Source organism: Apium graveolens, unplaced genomic scaffold (assembly GCF_009905375.1).
Source record: "Apium graveolens cultivar Ventura unplaced genomic scaffold, ASM990537v1 ctg4895, whole genome shotgun sequence".
Taxonomy (NCBI): domain Eukaryota; kingdom Viridiplantae; phylum Streptophyta; class Magnoliopsida; order Apiales; family Apiaceae; genus Apium; species Apium graveolens.
In genome coordinates, this window is record NW_027418733.1 from 4,715 (window position 1) to 24,211 (window position 19,497).

The following is a 19,497-nucleotide window of genomic DNA, read 5'->3' on the forward strand; positions in this document are numbered from 1 at the left end:
TATGGCGTTTGGTCTCAAGAATGCAGGAGCCACCTATCAGAGGTTGGTGAATAAAATTTTTAAGGATCTTATTGGGAAGACTATGGAAGTCTATGTTGATGACATGCTAGTCAAGAGTCTAGTAAAGACTGATCATATAACCCATTTGAGGGAAGCTTTTGAGGTCTTGAGGTACCACAAGATGATGTTGAATCCTACGAAGTGTGCTTTTGGAGTAGGATCTGGAAAATTCTTGGGATTGATGGTCTCAAAGAGGGGAATTGAGGCTAACCCCGATAAAATAAAGGCAATCCTGGACATGGAACCCCCAAAAACTGTCAATGATGTTCAGAAACTCACAGGAAGGGTTGCTGCGCTAGGACGATTCATCTCCAAGTCAGGAGACAAGTGCTTGTCATTCTTCAAGTCATTAAAGAACGTTAAAGACTTTGTATGGAGTGAGAAAAATCAGAAGGCATTTGAAGAGTTAAAGAAGTATATGGGCCAGGCCCCGTTGTTGGCCAAGCCAGTTCTGAGTGAAGTTTTATTCTTGTACTTGGCTGTTTCAGAAAGCGCCTTGAGTGCGGTATTGGTTAAGGAGGAACTGAAAATCCAGAAACCCGTATACTATGTCAGCAAAATCTTGCATGGTGCAGAGTTGAATTATTCAACTATTGAGAAATTCGCTTTAGCCTTGGTAATGGCTTCAAGAAAGCTGCGTCCTTATTTTCAAGCTCACCAGATTGAAGTGCTAACAAATCAACCGCTGAGAAACATCATTCACAGTCCTAAGGCAAGTGGGAGACTGATTAAGTGGGCAATAGAGTTGGGAGAGTTCGATCTCAAGTATAGGCCACGTACGGCCATAAAAGCCCAGGCACTAGCTGACTTCGTGGTGGAATGTACCATACCCAACCAAGAAGTCGGGGGGCAGGAAGATACCATACCTCAAGACAAGGGAGTTGACAATGGGGACAAGGAGAAAGAATATTGGGTTCTCTATTTTGATGGAGCATCAAAAACAAATTCCAGTGGAGCAGGGTTGGTTTTGCAAAGCCCTGATGGATTCCTAATTGAGTATGCTATGAAGTTAGATTTTCCAACCACAAACAATGAGGCAGAGTATGAAGCCCTGATAGCTGGCCTTGGTCTAGCTGGGACACTTAGAGTCAAAAACTTAAAGGTCCGTGGAGACTCGAAGCTGATCATATCCCAGGTAAAGGGAGAATTTGAGGCAAGGGATGATACGATGGCTAAGTATGTCCGCCTAGTAAGGGCTGTGATGACCCAATTTAATGAATGCCATGTTGAACACATTCCAAGGGAAGAAAATGTTAAGGCAGATGCGCTATCAAAGTTCGCTTCGTCTGAGATTGAAGAAAGTTCAGGAAGTGTGTACTTCCGTATTTTGAAGACACGGAGCATAGATGTTAAGCTAGTGGCTCCCATAGGCTTGGGGACGTCATGGATTGATCCCATCAAGGCTCACATTCAGACCGGTTGGTTGCCAAGTGATGCAACTGAAGCACGGAAGTTAACTGTTCGGGCACTAAGATACTCTTTGATAGATGGGATTCTTTACAAAAGATCTTTCGTGGTTCCCTACTTGAGGTGTCTCAGGCCCGATGAGGCACGCTTGGCTCTTGAAGAAGTGCATGAAGGTATTTGTGGACAACACTTGGGGGGCAGGGCCTTGGCTCATAAGATAACTCGTTTAGGCTTCTATTGGCCAGAAATGATGGCTGATGCCAGAGAATATGTAAAGAAGTGTGACCGCTGTCAGAAGCATGCACCAATTGTTAGACAACCCCCTGAGATGCTGACCTCTATCAACTCGCCTATTCCCTTTGCCATGTGGGGGATGGATATTCTAGGGCCTTTTCCTATGGTCCACGGCACAAAGGAAATTTCTGATTGTAGCCATTGATTATTTCACCAAGTGGATCGAAGCCAAACCCTTGGCCAAAATCACTACTAAGCAGGTTGCACAATTCCTGTGGGAAAACATTATGTGCCGATATGGAATTCCCCGTATCCTTGTCACTGACAATGGAACACAATTCAACAATGAGGAATTCAAGAAGTATTGTGAAGAAAATGAAATTGAGTTACGATTCACCTTTGTGGCTCACCCGCAAGCCAATGGACAAGCAGAGGTAGCAAATCGGATAATCCTGGATGGACTAAAGAAGAGGATCGAGAAGTCAAGAAATAATTGGGTAGATGAGATACTTCCAATATTATGGGCCTACAGGACTACTTGTAGAGTCACGACAGATGCAACTCCTTTCATGTTGGCATATGGGGCGGAAGCAGTAGTTCCCGTGGAGATATCACATTCCTCTCCAAGGATTCAGGCTTTCGATGAGAAAGAAAATGAGGAAGGGCAGAGATTAGCCCTGGATTTAATTGATGAAGTGTGAGATAAAGCACATGAAAAGATAGTAGAATATCAGAAAAAAGCTTCATTCTACTACAATCTAAGGGTTAAAGAAAGGTTTTTTAAACAAGGCGATCTAATCTTGAGGAAGATAGAAGCATCTGGTGTAGGACAAAAAGGGAAGCTTGCCCCGAATTGGGAAGGGCCGTACAGAGTCAAGAGTGTTCAAGGTAGAGGAACCTACAAGCTAGAGACTATGGATGGTTTTGAAGTCCCGAGAACTTGGCATGCACAAAACCTGAAGGTTTACTATGTGTAGGGAAGCCGGATACGATTCTCACTCGTCAGGATGGCGAGTAGGTTGAAAAGCACCTTGAAGCTTTGCTTGCTTAGGATTTATATGTTTTAGTTTTATTACGAAGTTTATTAAGACTTGTGTAAGGGACGAATCCCAGACAATTTTATGAAATTCATGAGTTCTTCAAAGTATGTTTGTGGCCTAACAAATAAAAATCAAATGCATGGATGCAAGCATAAAAGGTGATAAATGAAATAGATCTGATAGATGTTACAAAAGTTCGATAAATAAAGTCTCGAAAATAAAAAAAAAACAAGCCACGCAGGGCTGAAAAAGCTCTAAGGAGCTGAAGTACCCTCGGCATCCATATCATCGTCCTCTCCACTCTCGCTGGATGTCTCTGTCGTCTCGGAGGAGGAGGAAGAGCTGTCGTCCTCAGCAGGTCTGGAAGAAGACTCGGGAGGAGGAAGGAGTGGATCCTGAGGAACATGGTCCGAGACAACTACTCGGGTACGAAACCTCTGTAGCAAAGCCTCGTCATCAGGGCAGATATAGTCCGCCGGGTTAATATCAGGACAAGCCTCGTTCACGGTCCCAAGGGTCGTGTCCCAACCAGTCCTAAAAAACCCAGGAAAGACTGAATCATCCCTAATCCTCATGGATTGGGCAAACTCCTCCGAGTCCAGATAGTTGTCTATAGCTTTATCCTTCTCCGCCCGAAGTACCACCAGCTCGGCGTTAGACTCTCCGAGTTCTTCCTCCTTGCGCTTGAGCTTCTTCTCCAGGGTAGCGTACTTCTTCTGTTGCCTCCTGAGGGCATTATCGGCCTTATCAGAAGCCCGCTTCCATGATTCGGCTTGCCTCACAGCGCCTTGAAAATAGGCGTTAGACTGAAACAAAGCAATTAACAAAGTATAAGGCAAGAAAATGCTACAAGAACGAAAAATAAGTTCAAAAAAAAAAGGCATACCGAAGCCAGAGACTGAGCTCCCATGAGCTTGATCCTCTCAAGATCAGGGGTGGCCACCACATCAGTAAAATCCTTGGGGGTCACACTATGGTAAGACCAATCCCAAGCATGTTTCATGGAACCAACTACAGTGTCCCCTCGGCGGAATCCCCAGAGAGGCTGAAAGGCGCCTGTGGCAGCAGCAGTAGGGGCAGCAGCAGTGATAGGAGTACCATGGCCTCCAGCTCCTTCAGTTGAGGCCTCCCCTATAGGCTCTTTGTGTTTCTTCAAAAAGATAGGCTTCGTGGCCCTTCCCCGGATGTCTAGGCCTGCGAGCCGAGCTTTCTTCATCCTAGCTGTTTCCTCAACCAAAGGAACATTGTCCTCGTTAATCTCCTTAGCAGCTGAAACAAAGCAAAGGACAAAATAAGTGATGTTAATAATGCATGAAATGAAGTAAAATAGAGAAGGGAAGAAAAATACCCTGTTGAGAAACAGAGGATAGTCCCACATGAATCAGGGAAAACTCCTCTAAGAGAGTCCAGCTGGTGGTGGTGCCATCATCCTGAGTAAGCCCATTATAAATAATAGTTTCTTCAGGAGTTAAGTGAATGGATTTGAGGCTACCATCACTGACCTTCCCGAAGGAAGATCGAAAAAGTGTGCCCCAGTCACCATTCTCCCAACGTAACCCAACGAAACTATTCCTCCAATTTTGATTATTATCAGGAATAGAGGCGCTGTTAAAGATATGTTTGCTTTTGGGCCTTTGCTTGACATAGACCCAGCCACAGATATTGGAAGAACTATTGTAACACTGAAAGACTTTCCTAAAAACAGCTACAGAAAGAGGAAAGCCCTCCCTAAGACAGCAGACCATAAAACATAGAATGTTCCTCCAGGTATTTGGAGGAAGCTGACACGGGTTGATTTGTAAATCAGCCAAAAGATGAGGAATAAAGGGGTGAAAAGGAAACCTAAGCTCAGCATTAAGGGCATCTGTGTAAATGAAGAGAGTATCGGGTCTCCAGTGGCAAGTACGATCACCACCAGAGACTGGAACTAATCTAAGAGGAGGAAGGACGTTATAACGAGCATTTAGTTTATTGAAATCTATGTTGTGCCAAGTATTACAATGATTAAAAGAGTCGAGATGTGCAGTGGAGGGATATTCATCCCCCCTAGTGTTAATCATATCAATTAAAGACATATATGAAGAGCGGATCTCGATATCCTTACCTCGTTTTGAAGCAGAGGCTATCTTGGCCGCCCTCTCAGAACTCTTGTCAGCCATTAGTAAAGCTGGGAAAAGCCTGGAAACTTTGAAAGGAAGGAGGCTGAAAACTAGGGGAGGAAGGTTGAGAGAGAGTAGGAAGTTGGAAGAAATGTGTGAAATGAGGAGTGAAGAGTGTGAGTAGGAACACTCCCCCCACCCACCTTTATATAGCCAAAGAAGAGGTGATTTGGGCCTTAAAAAGCCCATTTGGGCCCAACAAAGAGAAGGTTCTGGAATTATCCTGGAAATTCCTGGAAAAACCAAGTGAAAAATTTTAATTTTTAAAAAGATTCTGGAAGAATCCAGAAAAACCTTAGAAGAACCTGGAATTTGGGCTCAGAAATAAGGCCCAATTCTAGAAAAACCTTGAAAAAATCAAGCCCAGTTAAGGGCCCAAAGTGTTTAAAAAGCCCAGGTAAAAAGGCCTTTATATTAGGCCCAGTTAAAAACAAAAGTTAGCCCAATAAGGGAGGGGCCCAATCAACTAAAAACCCATTGAAGGGTTGGTCCCAGAAAATTCAGCCCAAATTAAGGGCCCAGGTCAAATGGGTCAAGGTCAAAACAAATATATTCTGAACTCTTGACCCCATTCGAGGAGGACTTGCACCAAGATCCTAGCTGAATGCATTGAGGTCGAATTTCCTTCGACCAAGGCTGAAAAAAGGGGCTAATTCGGTCAAGAAAAAGAATTCTGACCAAAATTCTTGGTCGAAAATACCGGAATAGTTTTTAACCCTGCTTCTTGATCCAGCTCAACCAGAAATCATAAGAATTCCTGATCGAAATGCTTAAGGTCGAATAGAATTCGATCAAGGCTCAAAACCAGACTTAATTCGATCAGGATTTAGACCCATTCGACCAAGAAATACGAAGGAATCCTGGCCGAACCAATCCTGCTCGAAATAGCTTCGACCAAGGCAAGAAAGATGGTTAATTCGGTCAGAAACACAGGAATCCTGACCGAAAGGGACAAAAATTCCTAGTCGCCAAAAAAAAAAAAAAAAAAAAGGAAAAAAGGGGGTGAAAATCCTGGCCGAAATTCGACCAGGAATTGAGGTCGAAAGCATTCTGCTCGAAACCCTGTCGACCAGGGCAATCTGAAGGCTAATTCGACCAGGATCCTGGTCGAATGGATTCCTGGTCGAATGGATTCCTGGTCGAAAATTGTATAAAAAAAAAAAAGAAAAGGAAGAAAAAATCCTGGAAAATTATAAAAAATTAAGGAAATTCCTTAAAATAATTTCTGAAAAATGTTAATATTTTCAGAAATAAGGAATAAATCCAGAAAATAAAGGATAAATCCCAGAAAACTAGGAAAAAATCCCGGAAATTAGGGAAAAAATCCAGAAATAAAGGATAAATCCCAGAAATTAGGGAAAAAATCCAGAAATTAAGGATAAATCCCAGAAAATAAAGGATAAATCCCAGAAATTAGGGAAAAAATCCAGAAATTAAGGATAAATCCCAGAAAATTAGGGAAAAATCCCAGAAATTAGGGAAAAAATCCAGAAATTAAGGATAAATCCCAGAAAATTAGGGAAAAAATCCAGAAATTAAGGATAAATCCCAGAAATTAGGGAAAAATCCCAGAAAATTAGGATAAATCCCAGAAATTAAGAGAAAAATCCAGAAATTAGGGAAAATCCCAGAAAATTAGGGAAAAATTCCTGGAAATTAAGATAATTTCTGAATAAAAGGAAGATTCTTTGTAAATGTGTAGGTCGCTCCACACTTTACGTAAAAACGAAACCCTGTAAGGGAACGAATAGACTTAACTTCTGCGAAACCTAATCAATATTTCCCAAAAGTTGGGGGGCAAATGATAGGGATAAATAAATTATGATTGTATAATTAAATACTGCATTAATTGTACAAACTGTGGGCTGCTAGGCCCAATAAAAAGATATATGATACTCAGACCAGAAAGGTTAAGCCTGATGGACCAGATCCGGCCTGATGGAATAAAAAAGGCCCAAAAGCCCTGATTATTAATTAAATTCGTAATTAATTAATAAGGGACAAATCAGATGTTGAAAAGAGTCCCGATAAGGATATAAATCCTTGGAGATTAGCCTCAAGGGGACCTAAAAGGATAAGGAATCAGTTTCCTACTACCTAGGACTCCAAAGTCCATTCTAATTATGAGACTTGCCCACCAAGTCTCATATACCAAGTCCAATTCAAGGACTCCCAACACCTATATAAGGGGTCTCACCCCCACCAATCAGAACTACGTTTTTTGACTTGATCCTTGGCAATCAGCAAGGTACGTAGGCATCTTGTTAAGGCAGATTGAGTCACGAAACACAAGAGCAGTCAAATCGAGCCTCAAAGCTCACGTTCCTTAGTATTAAATACAGCAATTATATATATCAGTTTTTAATCCATAACAATGTTTTAGATTGTGTTTTGCAAGAAGCGAAGGAGATAAGGAAGAAGACCGATTTAGCACACAGCAGCGAAGAGGAAGCATATATTCTTGTGATTCTTGTTTCGTTGTAACGTTGGATGCTAGTTTTCTTGCTTTGACTTATTTACTCTTGTGACGTACTCTGTTTTAATATAATTAGTTTAGTTGTTATTTTCTTGTGTTCGTTTATCATGATTTCATATGAACCCATGATGGCGATAAGTTCTATTATGGGCTAATCGTGATCGTGGGGTTGCAACGGATTTATTATGAAATTCTTTAGTTAATTGTTTAATACTTTAGTGTGTGATGATTGCATGATATCTAGTATTGGTTGTGCGTATTCGTCTTATGTGCGTCGCGAACATATAAGATAGGGTGTTAATCTCTTGTGAAGCGACAGTGGATCTTGAGATTTAGAACTTGCCATGCTAGCATAGGTTCATGTACGTTGTGCATGATTAGTGGGTAACTCTAACAGTTTTATTTGCCCTATGTAATCAAAACGAATAACTTGTGCTTAAATCGTTGTGTTGTCAATTTCTGTAGACATATAGGAACTCAACATAATTGATGACTATTCAACTTCTATCTTAATTGTGGATGTTTGGTAGAATGGTATTAGTACAATGAAAGTTGGCTTTTATCAGTTTTGTGTTATTCGATTAATATCATCACTGTCACATGCTAAAGGTAATAACTATGGCTATAGAAGGAAGTAATAATGAAGTTATGATCTCATGAGTGTTTTATTATTGATAAATTGCAGTGTTAGTTAAGTGGTTAATTAAGTAGTTAATTATAGTTAATATTCAACCAACAATTTTAAGTGTTATTATCTTAACATTGAGAAGTAATCATACATTGGTGAGTGAGTTAAATTAGACAATAACTTAGTCTGAGTCTCTGAGGGAACGAATTAGAAAGTATTCTATATTACTTGCGAACGCGTATACTTGCATGAATATTAGTGCGTGATTTCGCCCTAACAACAATCCTTTATAGTAACCCCTTGTTTCTGAAACTTGTTATCCTATCCCTATACTTTGTTAACTTACGATTCCTTAACCCTAAAAAGAGCTTTATAAACTTTTCATATGATATATTTTGATAATTTAAATTCCTTGATAATCTCTTATACCTTGTTGTGAACCGATCTTTGGGATGGTTCTTATGGCAACCCTATATTCTCTGTTTAATCTTTGATCAATACCTTTAACTTATGATCCCCGTATACTTTCGATTTGTTCACTTTTCTATGAATTCTTGAATTGAACTTAAGAATGATTTTTGACTTGTAAGAGTCCAAATGATTTCACTTATCAGTAATGTTAAAAATGAATTTTAGATAAACTTCTTGTATTCCAACACAAAGGTTTTCCAAATGAATTTCTTGAAGATTGGACAGAGACGTAAGAGACTGGTGGGACTAGACCAGTCATATAAGAGACTAGCGGGGCTAGTCCACTATAAGACTGAAATAATGTCATAGGTACCTTAATGACCGAATGGAGGTCAGTACAGGATGATCACCCGTATTAAATTTAAAAGGATGGATATTCCAATTAAGGGTTCTTTAATATTTTATAAAAAGGGTAATGTATATCTTGATAAAGCAACTTGCTTAATTACTTGAAACGAAACAGAATGAGTAGTATCTGCTTTAAAGTTATGAAACTTGGTTGAAAACCCTGTCATTTTACTTTGTTATTGATTCTCGGAGTTTGAATGATTGCTTCTTTTTAAAGTGAGAAACTTCTTGAGAACCCTGTTATTGATTTGTGATGAATGTCGACTTTCTCCCAAAGTTTGAATCTTGAAAACTCGGAACCTTTTTCAATGCCTTTACCTAGCCGTTAAAAGAATACTTCCACCTAGTTCAGTTTTATCCAGAAATAGAATGCCTCAGTTAATGTTGATTATGTTGATATTTAGAACTGTTGTATAGCTACTTGATGAGCGTCTTTACTCATTTATTTGCTTTGATCTAACCATGACACTTAAGCAAGAAGATGGTCAGACTTAGGTGCACCGCTCGTAAGAGCGTCCCTGGCGGTACCTACTGTGTCGTAGGTTTTCAGATGCCAGATCAGGTAGATGATGTGCGAGCAAGCGATGGTGGGAAGTGTAATAATTGAATCAGATACTTTTGGATTATCTGTCGATTCCTAGTCGGAATCGAAAAATTTGAATTTATTTATATTTTGAGTCATAATAACTATATTTTGGTTGATAGTTGTATTCTTGTCTCATACTTTATCCTATTTAGATCCTGTCATTATTGGGGTTTTATCATATTTTGCTATTATGGTATTATTATATTGGTGTGTGGGTCCTCATTTCCTAACCCCGAGATTGAGGGCGTCACACCGATCGTGTTTTATTCGGGTTCGGGTTTGTAGATCTCTACCAAATTGCACCTTAATTTCCATAAATTTTATTCAAGGATTTATAGCATCATATTCGAGTAAAGGGCTCGTAGATTTAACAATATTGAAATTTTTTAGTTAAATTAGATGATTCAGAGTAAGCAATGGATCAGAATTCTAAGGATAAAGTTGTTGGTTAAAAAATGCAACAATCTTGGCCTAAAGTATACTTGTATCGAACCCTACTACTGAAAACATGTTTAACGATAGTAGTCCACTAATGTTAGATTTTAATGTAATGGTTTGTACAAAGTATAATTTTCTACTACTAATATTAGTAATATATGATATCATATATTATATTAATACTTTAAAAATATAAAATATTATTTATATATTAACACGAGTTTCGGTTCGGATCGGAACAAAATAGGTTTCGGGTTCTCGGGTCGGGTTCGAAACGGTATGCATTGAACCTAAACCCGACCCGAAAATAGTTCGGGTTTAAAAATCATACACAAACCCGAACCCGAAATATTTTTCGGGTTCGGTAAAATCCGATCGGATTGATATGAATCGGGTATTCATTGGTTCGGTACAAATTGTCGTCCCTGGTTTGACATGAAACATCAGAGATTCGATTATATATGGACCTCAATATATAGTCAGTTTAGTAAGTTATGCATCAGTTCCTTTTGTTCTTGCTGCTTTTTAGGTTTTTGTCAGCTGCATAAAACAATGAGACTGCATATTATAAATGTTAGTATTTGGAAACAGCTCTACACATTTTGATAATCAATATCTCATACAAATTGTAACACAACGAGACTATATATTAATGTTTGTAGAAATTCCAAATTTTAATAGCTGGATCAAGGCGAAACATACAACCATATTGATACAAGGATTATTTTTCCAAGAAACAAAAGTAAGCAAAAACCAATTTTAGAGAGCACTTGGAATTTTAGTACATGATACATGAGATCCATAATTACCAAATACTAACAATTTTTCCAGTTCCTTCTCAAATTTCTCCATAGCAGAAGCAGGCAGACACATTGGCGCAACAATCTCATCTTCATCTCCATCCTTTTTTCTAATCCTTAAAAAATAATTTCCAGTTCCAGGCGTAGGATCGACCTCAGAATAAGCCATTCCACCATAAATCGGTTTCCCCCACCCGTAATTCGTGTCCCATAATCCAAGCTGAGTCAAATCATCAACAATGTAAGTCCATTCAGTTGATATCGGAGCTCGTGCTTTCAAGACTGTGAGATCAATAAACGATCTGACATATTCCTCTGTGACATTTGCTTTTGCATTCATCACCAACTCTAAAGCGTATCCTATTGGATTTTTGCACAACTCATCAACTGTAGATATAACACCAGGAAGAACAAATACATTCCCATAGTATCCAATTGGTATGCTAGATTTCAGCCTAGAACGTGCATTAACGGCGAATACTAAACGGACCCTCTGTTGGGGGTGTAATGCAAGAGCAATCGTTCTATTTCGCCATATACATGCTGCTAGTAAGTCAAATGTGGAGCATTTGGCGAGGTGGGGAGGGACAAGATTACGGAGGACAGAAACATTTGTAGAATTAAAAAAGAACGAACGATATACCATGTCAGAATCAGGATTAGGATCAGTAGTACTCTTGGTCGCAAGTTGAGTGAATTCGTGATGAGTACATGTTGCTTGCGGGGGATTTCGAACATTCAGCAACTCTCGTTTCCAGACTGGAAGGACAGATGGGTTAGTTCTGCCCAGTGCAATATCCCCCAGTGCTGTTAAAAATTGTGACATGCCAAATGCATCACACATGTTATGGGTGAATTTTATAGCTAGCATGAATCCACCACATAATAGACGCGTAACCTACATTGTCAGATAAATTTAAGTATATAAAAAAAGAATACACCGTAACTGGGCTAAACAAGACATTTAGGCTGAAATTTCGACTAAACTTTAAGATTCAGTAGAGATTTTTTTTGTGAGTCAAGATTTCTAGTTAATAAAATCGGTCTAATTTTGTAAGTCCAGGCTACATCAAAAATTAAATATGATAAATTCAACTGTTTTGGAATCGTGATTCGGGCGCCATGCTCTGTTTTTGTAGAACTTGTGATCTAAATTTTTTTCTATTATAATACAAGGCATAAACCTTGGCACTCCAAGTATATATATGGTTATCTGCATATATTCTTTATTAATTGTTCTGGAGTAGCTAACTGAAGTAAAGAAATGTACCTGTATAAACATCAAAGGACTATTAACAATGCCATGAGAGCCATGCAGATGATCATGATCATAAAGCAGCTGATCCATGCAAGGGAAAGGAGGGTACAGAGGAAACTCTTCAGCCCTAACATCGGCTTTTGCCGCCACAAACACCACCCCTTCTCCGGTACAGTCCACTGTCAGTTTCCGGTCAGGCCCTTCCCTCAGCCGGCCAGCAAAAGGAAAATAAAAAACAAGAGTTTTAGCTAAAGCCTCCCTGATAACCTTAACAGGATCATCATTTTCCATGCAAGGATTTGGACCGTAAATTTGAACGCCTGATAGTTTGTATCGAAGACCATCTCTGTCGTCTAAATCGGACAATGGTTTACGATCATTTGGAGTTGGTTTTGCCGGAATTATAAGCTCCGGCGGTTGTCTTCTTACTTGAAAAAATAGTTTTCTGTCCATCTGTTTAATTGTGTGTCACGGAGGTGGCGAAAAATGACTTGTGGTGGAGTACCGTATTAGTGCGTGATGTAATAAACAATTAGATCTGCGTTTAGATTATATTTAAAAGAATAAATTCATGCATGAAAAAGAGTTGCAATAAGCTAAACTTTACTTTTATGCTAAGATTTGATGGAATCATGGTTCTTGACTCATAATCATTCATTAGAGATCTAAGTAGTGTATATTGACTCATTTCTAGTGTTGTCTTCTGAGCACTTGGTTAACATGATGCATGCAGGTCCATTTCATGCTAAGCTTTTCAGAACTTTATCTAGCAATTAGCTACTAATTAACGTAAGACGGAATCAGAATGCATTTTCTACTGATGAGTTATGTAATAGTAGTTGGTGCATTTTTCTGATTCCATTTTATGCATATATGATCAATGCACTGATGTGCGACTGGAGTTATTTTATCTAAATATTACATATTTAGATAGATTCGAATTATAATGAGTTAATGCATTTTAGAACTTGACCCATTGTTCAAAAAATATTGAAATTTGACTACATGACCCGGCTGAAAAACATCGTCACATTCTACATTTAGTAAATTTAAATTACAAGCTCGGCGAGAATATCTTACCAATAATGTGAAATTTTTTAATATCTTATATTAGTAGATATTAATGTGTTTGAGGTCTTTATAAGATCAAATCAATTAATTATTTATATTAAAATTACTAACTTCACTGGTAACGCATTATTATTTTTGAGATTTGTCCCGATTTTAAGAATATTTGAAATTTGAAATGAGATCTCACGAGATTTGTTAAAATTACGATAATATATTAAATCGATTTATTTTTCATTTTTCACTTTTAAAAAACTAGCTTTTTACAAAGAATTCTTTTAAATCAGCAATATTCATTGATCAAGATAATATTGTACAAATATTTTGAATTATTCAAATAAAAGTTATATATATATTATATTGTATCATTTGATTCAATGCATTTTATATTATTTAAGGGAAAAAACATATATTGTTCAATAATTTGAAATAATTAACCAGTTCAACTGATATTTATAAAATTTTATCGAACTGAAATTTTTTAATTTTAGTAGAATAGTATACAATGTTATAAAATTATTATATGAAGAAATATTATAGTGTTAATGAAAAAAACTTAAAAACAATTTAAATGACGATATAATTACAATTTTTCTTTCGAATTCTTGGAAAACATCATGAATATCAATAATAAGTCTTAAAAATCTCATTTTTATGTTACAACAATGATTGATACCCGGTTGCGTAAAAAATAGACATGAATTGTTTATCGGTAATAATTTGAATACCATATATAAATTATAGCAATTTATTTATTACATAATTTTAATTTTTGAATAATTATAAATACATGTTATTTAAGTAATCAATTATCTATAAGATTTTTAAAATATTACTAATTTATGTCTTGTCTATTGACATGGTAGTCTCGTCTTGATATATTCAAGGTTAGTTTTGTTAAAGGTATTGTGTCGTTATTTTCAGATTTATTCATTATCATCAGAGTGTTTTCGAAATGGCTTCAACAAGCAACATCATGGAGGCTATGAACAGCATGACATTGGAGGATGAGGAAGACGAAGGTTTGGCTTTCGAGATGGTAGCAGGAGAACAATCAGCCACTGAAAGCATGGAGTTGAATGCAGAGTTGTGCTTGGTTGGTCGTTTTTTGATGGATGGAGTGGTTGATTTTCCGGCAATGAAACAAACAATGGCTGCTCTTTGGAGACCTGGAAAGGGTGTATTCATAAAAGAAGTGGACATTAATCTATACTTATTCCAATTCTATCACGAGGTTGATATTAAAAGAGTCATTGAAGGTAGTCCATGGTCTTTCAATCGGAAGGCCTTGATCATTACAAGAATGAAGAATGGGGATATCCCTCGTGCTGTGAATCTGCAGAAAATGGATCTCTGGGTTCAGATTCACGAATTACGCGCAGGCTTTATGACGGAAAAAGTAGTTCAAGAGGTTGGAAATTATATTGGAACCTTCGTTGAATCCTGTTCGAGCAATTTTACAGGTGTTTGGCGAGAATATCTAAGAGTCAGAGTCACAATAGACCTGGCAAAACCTCTAAAGAGACGTATGAAGGTGAGGAAAGCTGGGAACGAATGGTTCTGGATTCTATTCAAGTATGAAAATGTCCCTACTTTCTGTTTCATTTGTGGTTTAATGGGACATTCAGATAAATTCTGCAGCCGTTTATTTGACACCCCAGAAGAAGAAATCACAAAGCCTTACGGCTCATGGATGCGTGCACCTTTTAGAAGGCAAACAAAACCGATCGGAGCTAAATGGTTACGAGACGGTAATGGAGATGATCGGAATTCACGTACAGGTGAAACGGAGAACAGCAACAGAATGGAGAATTTTACGCCACAAAATCAGGGAATAAATGAGGAGGGAGAGAATCAAGGAAATAGCACAAATCAAGCAAGGGGGTTGGGCGGGAATGCAGTTTTTTCAAATGAAGAGGAGATAAGGCATGATCCTATTCAATCAAATCCCGCTAAAAAAGGGATTACGATTATAGAAAACAAGAAACGCAGGACTGATGGTGGGCTGGACCAAGTGATCGAAATAAATAACAATACAGAGTTGGATTTGGGCTCTAGGGAGAGTGATATAATAAGCATGGAGCATGATATTCCAGGAAACCCAACAAGTATCAACGAGCCAAAAAACGTGAAAATGGCGGGCCTTGTAAAAGGGGTCCGCCAAGGATTATGAGTACGTTGAGTTGGAATTGCCATGGGCTTGGGACCCCATGGGCTTTACAATTCCTTAAGGAGTCCATACTCCAAAAGAACCCAGACTTTGTTTTCCTTAGTGAGACTTTGTGTAAAAAAGATAGAGTCGAAAAAATAAAAAATATTGTAGGATTTGAAGGAGCTTTCACGGTTGAATCTCAAGGTCATAGCGGAGGGTTATCCCTTCTTTGGAGAAATCAGCAAGAAGTTACAGTGCTTTCTTACAGCAAAAATCATATTGACGCAATCATTGAGACTAGAGGATGGAGCAAATACAGATTAACGGGCCTATATGGGGAGCCTGATCGATCTAAACGAAAGGAAACATGGGACCTAATCTGCAGGTTATATGGTCAATACTCTCTTCCTTGGGTGTTAATAGGAGACATGAATAATATTATTAGACAAGATGATAAGCGTGGAGGTCGCCCGTATCCGACATGGCTTATTCAAGGTTTTCAAAAATGTATTGAAGATTGTGGTCTGCACGATCTAGAAATAGAGGGATATCCATACACCTGGGAGAGGGGCTGTGGTACGGATGACTGGATGGAAATCAGACTTGATAGAGCTTTAGTCTCGGACAGCTTTATAAACCAGTTCCAAGATGCTAAGCTGGTTAACATGAAAATATCCACGTCTGATCACAGTCCCATTCTTCTTGTGCCGTTCACAAGCTCTCACTCAATTAAAGTGAAAAGATTTCGTTTTGAGAACGCCTGGCTGAGAGACCCTATGTGTGGTAAGATTGTTCAGGATTCATGGCAGTTGAATGAAGGAAAGTCGCTTGCTGAAAAAATCAGTTTCACTTCGGAGGTGTTAGAAAAATGGGGGAAGGAAATAACGGGAAGTTTCAGAAGTAGGATCCAGCAATGTAAAAAGATTATGCAGTTTACGAAAGGAAGAAAAGACAGTCATTCAATAAAGTTGTATCAGGAAAATGCTAAAAAGTTAACAGAAATATACAGTGAGCAAGAGATTTTCTGGCGTCAAAGGTGTAAACAACTATGGCTAAAGGAGGGTGACTGTAACAGTAAGTACTTTCATACTGCTACAAAAACAAGGCGCAAAATGAATAAGATATCTACATTGTTGAATGAAGATGGAGAATCAGTGGGCTGGGGCACGGGGCTTGAGGAAACCATGGTAAACTATTTTTCAAACCTGTTTTCAGCATCAAACACGGAATGGGCAGAGGTGATTAATTGTGTGTCTAAAAGAGTGAACGAAGACCAGAACTTAATAATGTTAGAACCAGTTCAAAGCAAGGAAGTTAAATCAGCTCTTTTCAGTATGCACCCGGACAAATCTCCTGGTCCGGATGGCATGAGTCCAGGTTTTTATCAAAAGTATTGGCAAGTTGTAGGGACAGACATAGTAAGTTTGACTCAGCAATTCTTCTCAACTGGAAAATTTGACAGCAACCTCACCGACACGAATATAATCTTAATCCCAAAAAAGCAAGATCCAACAAGCATGTCTGATCTCAGGCCTATATCCTTATGTAATGTGGCGTATAAGGTGGTCTCAAAGGTGTTAGCGAACAGGCTAAAACAAATTCTTAACGGAGTCATATCTGCAACTCAAAGTGCTTTTATCCCGGGGAGGTTAATTTCGGATAACATAATGATATCATATGAGGTGATGCATTATATGAAAAGAAAAGTGGCTGGCAAAACAGGATGGATGGCTCTGAAATTAGATATGAGTAAAGCATACGATCGAGTGGAGTGGGATTTTTTGAAAGCAATGTTGGAAAAACTGGGATTTGATAGAAAATTGATAGACCTGTTCATGGAGTGTGTTACTTCAGTCAAATATAAAATAACTCACTCAGGGATAGAGTTTGGTGCGATCGTGCCAAGTAGAGGGATTAGACAGGGGGATCCACTGTCCTCGTACCTATTCCTAGTGTGTATGGAGGGCCTTACAGCATTAATAAGAGATAATGAAAGGCGAGGATGTCTGACAGGTATCAAGGTTGCTAGAAGGGCTCCAATGTTATCTCACTTATTTTTTGCCGATGATTCTTTTATCTTTTGCAAAGCTAAGGGTGATATGGCAGCCCGAGTTAGTTGTATGTTACAGATGTATGAAATAGCTTCCGGGCAAAAGATAAACAAAGAAAAATCCTCCATTTTCTTTAGTGCTAATACAGGTCAAGAGGAAAAGGATCTGTGCTGCAATGCTCTTGGTTTTCAGGAGGCAAATGGAGGAACTACGTACCTGGGATTACCTAATGCTGTTGGGAGGAATAAAAATGCAATCTTTGGCTATTTAAAAAGTCATATGCAGAAAAGAGTAGAAGGTTGGGACAAGAAATACTTATCGAAAGGGGGCAAAGAAATATTATTGAAGACAGTTTCTCAAGCCCTTCCAACTTATGCAATGAGCATCTTTCTGTTGCCAAAACAGATTTGTAGCGACCTGGAGAACATCATGTGTAAATACTGGTGGAGAAGCTCAGCTAGTAAGCCTAAAGGAATACACTGGATGTCCTGGGATCGTATGTGTATGAAAAAATCTGAAGGAGGCCTGGGCTTTCGAAAATTACATGATTTCAACTTAGCTCTTCTCGGGAAACAAGGATGGAGGCTAATCACAAATCAGGAGAGTATGGTGAGTAAAATTTACAAAGCAAGGTACTATCCCAACGGCAGTTTTTTGACAGCTAAGCTTGGCAGCAATCCTAGTTATGTCTGGAGAAGTGTTCTTGAATCACAGGAAATGCTAAAAGCAGGGGTTGCTAGGCGAGTTGGTAATGGCACTACTGTTGACATTGAGCACGATCCCTGGTTGCCGTGTGAGATGGATCCGTACATTCATACACACCATCAAACTCTTCAAGGTAACAAAGTTGTTTCTCTCCTGGCAATGGATCAGAACACGTGGGATGTAGACCTAATAAATGATTTATTTATTGAAAGGGATGCTAATCTGATTCTATCTATACCAGTAAGACGACTTGACAATGATTCGTGGTTCTGGAGGAAAGAAAAGATGGGGACTTATTCAGTAAAGAGTGCGTATGATGTAATAAGGGCCGGTCTAGAAAGCAACCTTTTAAGCAGCAACTCTGGCTTCTGGAATAAGCTTTGGAATCTAAAAATACCCTTAAAGGTTAAACATTTTATATGGAGATCGATTAGCGGTTGTTTACCTACTAAGGATGCTTTAATAAGTAAAAGAGTGATGGTGGATGACAGATGTCCGGTATGTAATATAGCTGGGGAAACCACAGTTCATGTACTGATCGCTTGTCCAGTAGCAGTTCTTTGTTGGCAGAAACTGGGGTACAGTTATGATATGCATGCTTATACGACAGTAGCAGATTGGATAGCGGAGGTCCTGCAGCACAGCAGTAAGAATGAGATTAATAAGATCTTTATGGTAGCCTGGGTCATCTGGAAAAATAGAAATGACATAGTGTGGAAGCAAAAAGGAAGGGAGTATGATCAGATAGTAACATCAGCAATTCAAGTCCTTGATAACTGGGAGAGTGCACAAGATAAGTCTTATGATAATTCTATTGGGTTCTTGACCCAAGCAGACGGCGATGTGCGCTGGCAACAACCACAGACAGGAACAATCAAGGTAAACACTGATGCGGCTTTATTTGAACATACAAATTCTTACAGCTTTGCTATGGTGGCTAGAGATCATTCAGGGTCAATGTTGGGTGCTTTGTCGAGCTGCAGACAAGGAAGCATAAATCCAGAGCTCGCAGAGGCTATCGGAATCCGGGAAGCATTGAGTTGGGTGAAGTCGAAGGATTGGCCAACAGTGATCATAGAATCCGATTGTCTAGGAGCAATACAGGCCATCAGATGCTCATCTGTGAATCTGTCTTATCTAGGACGCGTAATAGATGAGTGTAAAAATCTACTTGTTGACTTAAGGTCGCGTAATGTGACTTTAAAATTTGTTAAACGGTCCGCGAACATGGTAGCTCACTTCTTAGCGAGATACTCAAGTTCTTTAGCTGATCGTTCTTGGGGTATGGGGGATGCCCACCCTGATTTTATTCATGTATTGTTGAAGGATTTGCAAGTTTAATAAAATCTTTCCTTTTCTGGCAAAAAAAAAAAAAGTAATCAATTATCTCACTAGATGTTAATAATAATTATACATGTACATAAATCAGATATTTAGCATCTAAATAATTGAAACCATCATAATTTACTAAGAGATGTAACATACAATAATTTACATGTTAGCACACATATATAACTTAATCTTACTTTGTCGACAGTAGTGTAAATAAAAAACTAACATTTTCCATACATACATACGTTAAATTTCAAAAACTCATATTTTTCATTAAAATCAAC

At 38.5% G+C, this 19,497-nt stretch overlaps 1 protein-coding gene across 1 annotated transcript; it reads right to left on the reverse strand.

Moving 5' to 3' along the window:
* Positions 1 to 10,536: 10,536 nt before the first annotated feature.
* Positions 10,537 to 12,411, reverse strand: LOC141702346 (benzyl alcohol O-benzoyltransferase-like). Its single transcript, XM_074506045.1, has 2 exons — positions 11,918 to 12,411; positions 10,537 to 11,545 (listed from the first exon to the last, which is right to left on the reverse strand). The coding sequence occupies exons 1-2, from the start codon at positions 12,356 to 12,358 to the stop codon at positions 10,607 to 10,609; spliced, it is 1,380 nt and encodes a 459-aa protein (XP_074362146.1). The 5' UTR covers positions 12,359 to 12,411; the 3' UTR covers positions 10,537 to 10,606.
* Between the last annotated feature and the right edge of the window lie 7,086 nt (positions 12,412 to 19,497).

Bases quoted from the DNA above. Each gene is read 5' to 3' on its own strand.
- LOC141702346 (XM_074506045.1), bottom strand. From the start codon at position 12,358: ATGGACAGAAAACTATTTTTTCAAGTAAGAAGACAACCGCCGGAGCTT. The intron at 11,546-11,917 runs GTACATTTCTTT...CTGACAATGTAG, and splicing joins GTCCTTTGATGTTTATACAG to GTTACGCGTCTATTATGTGG.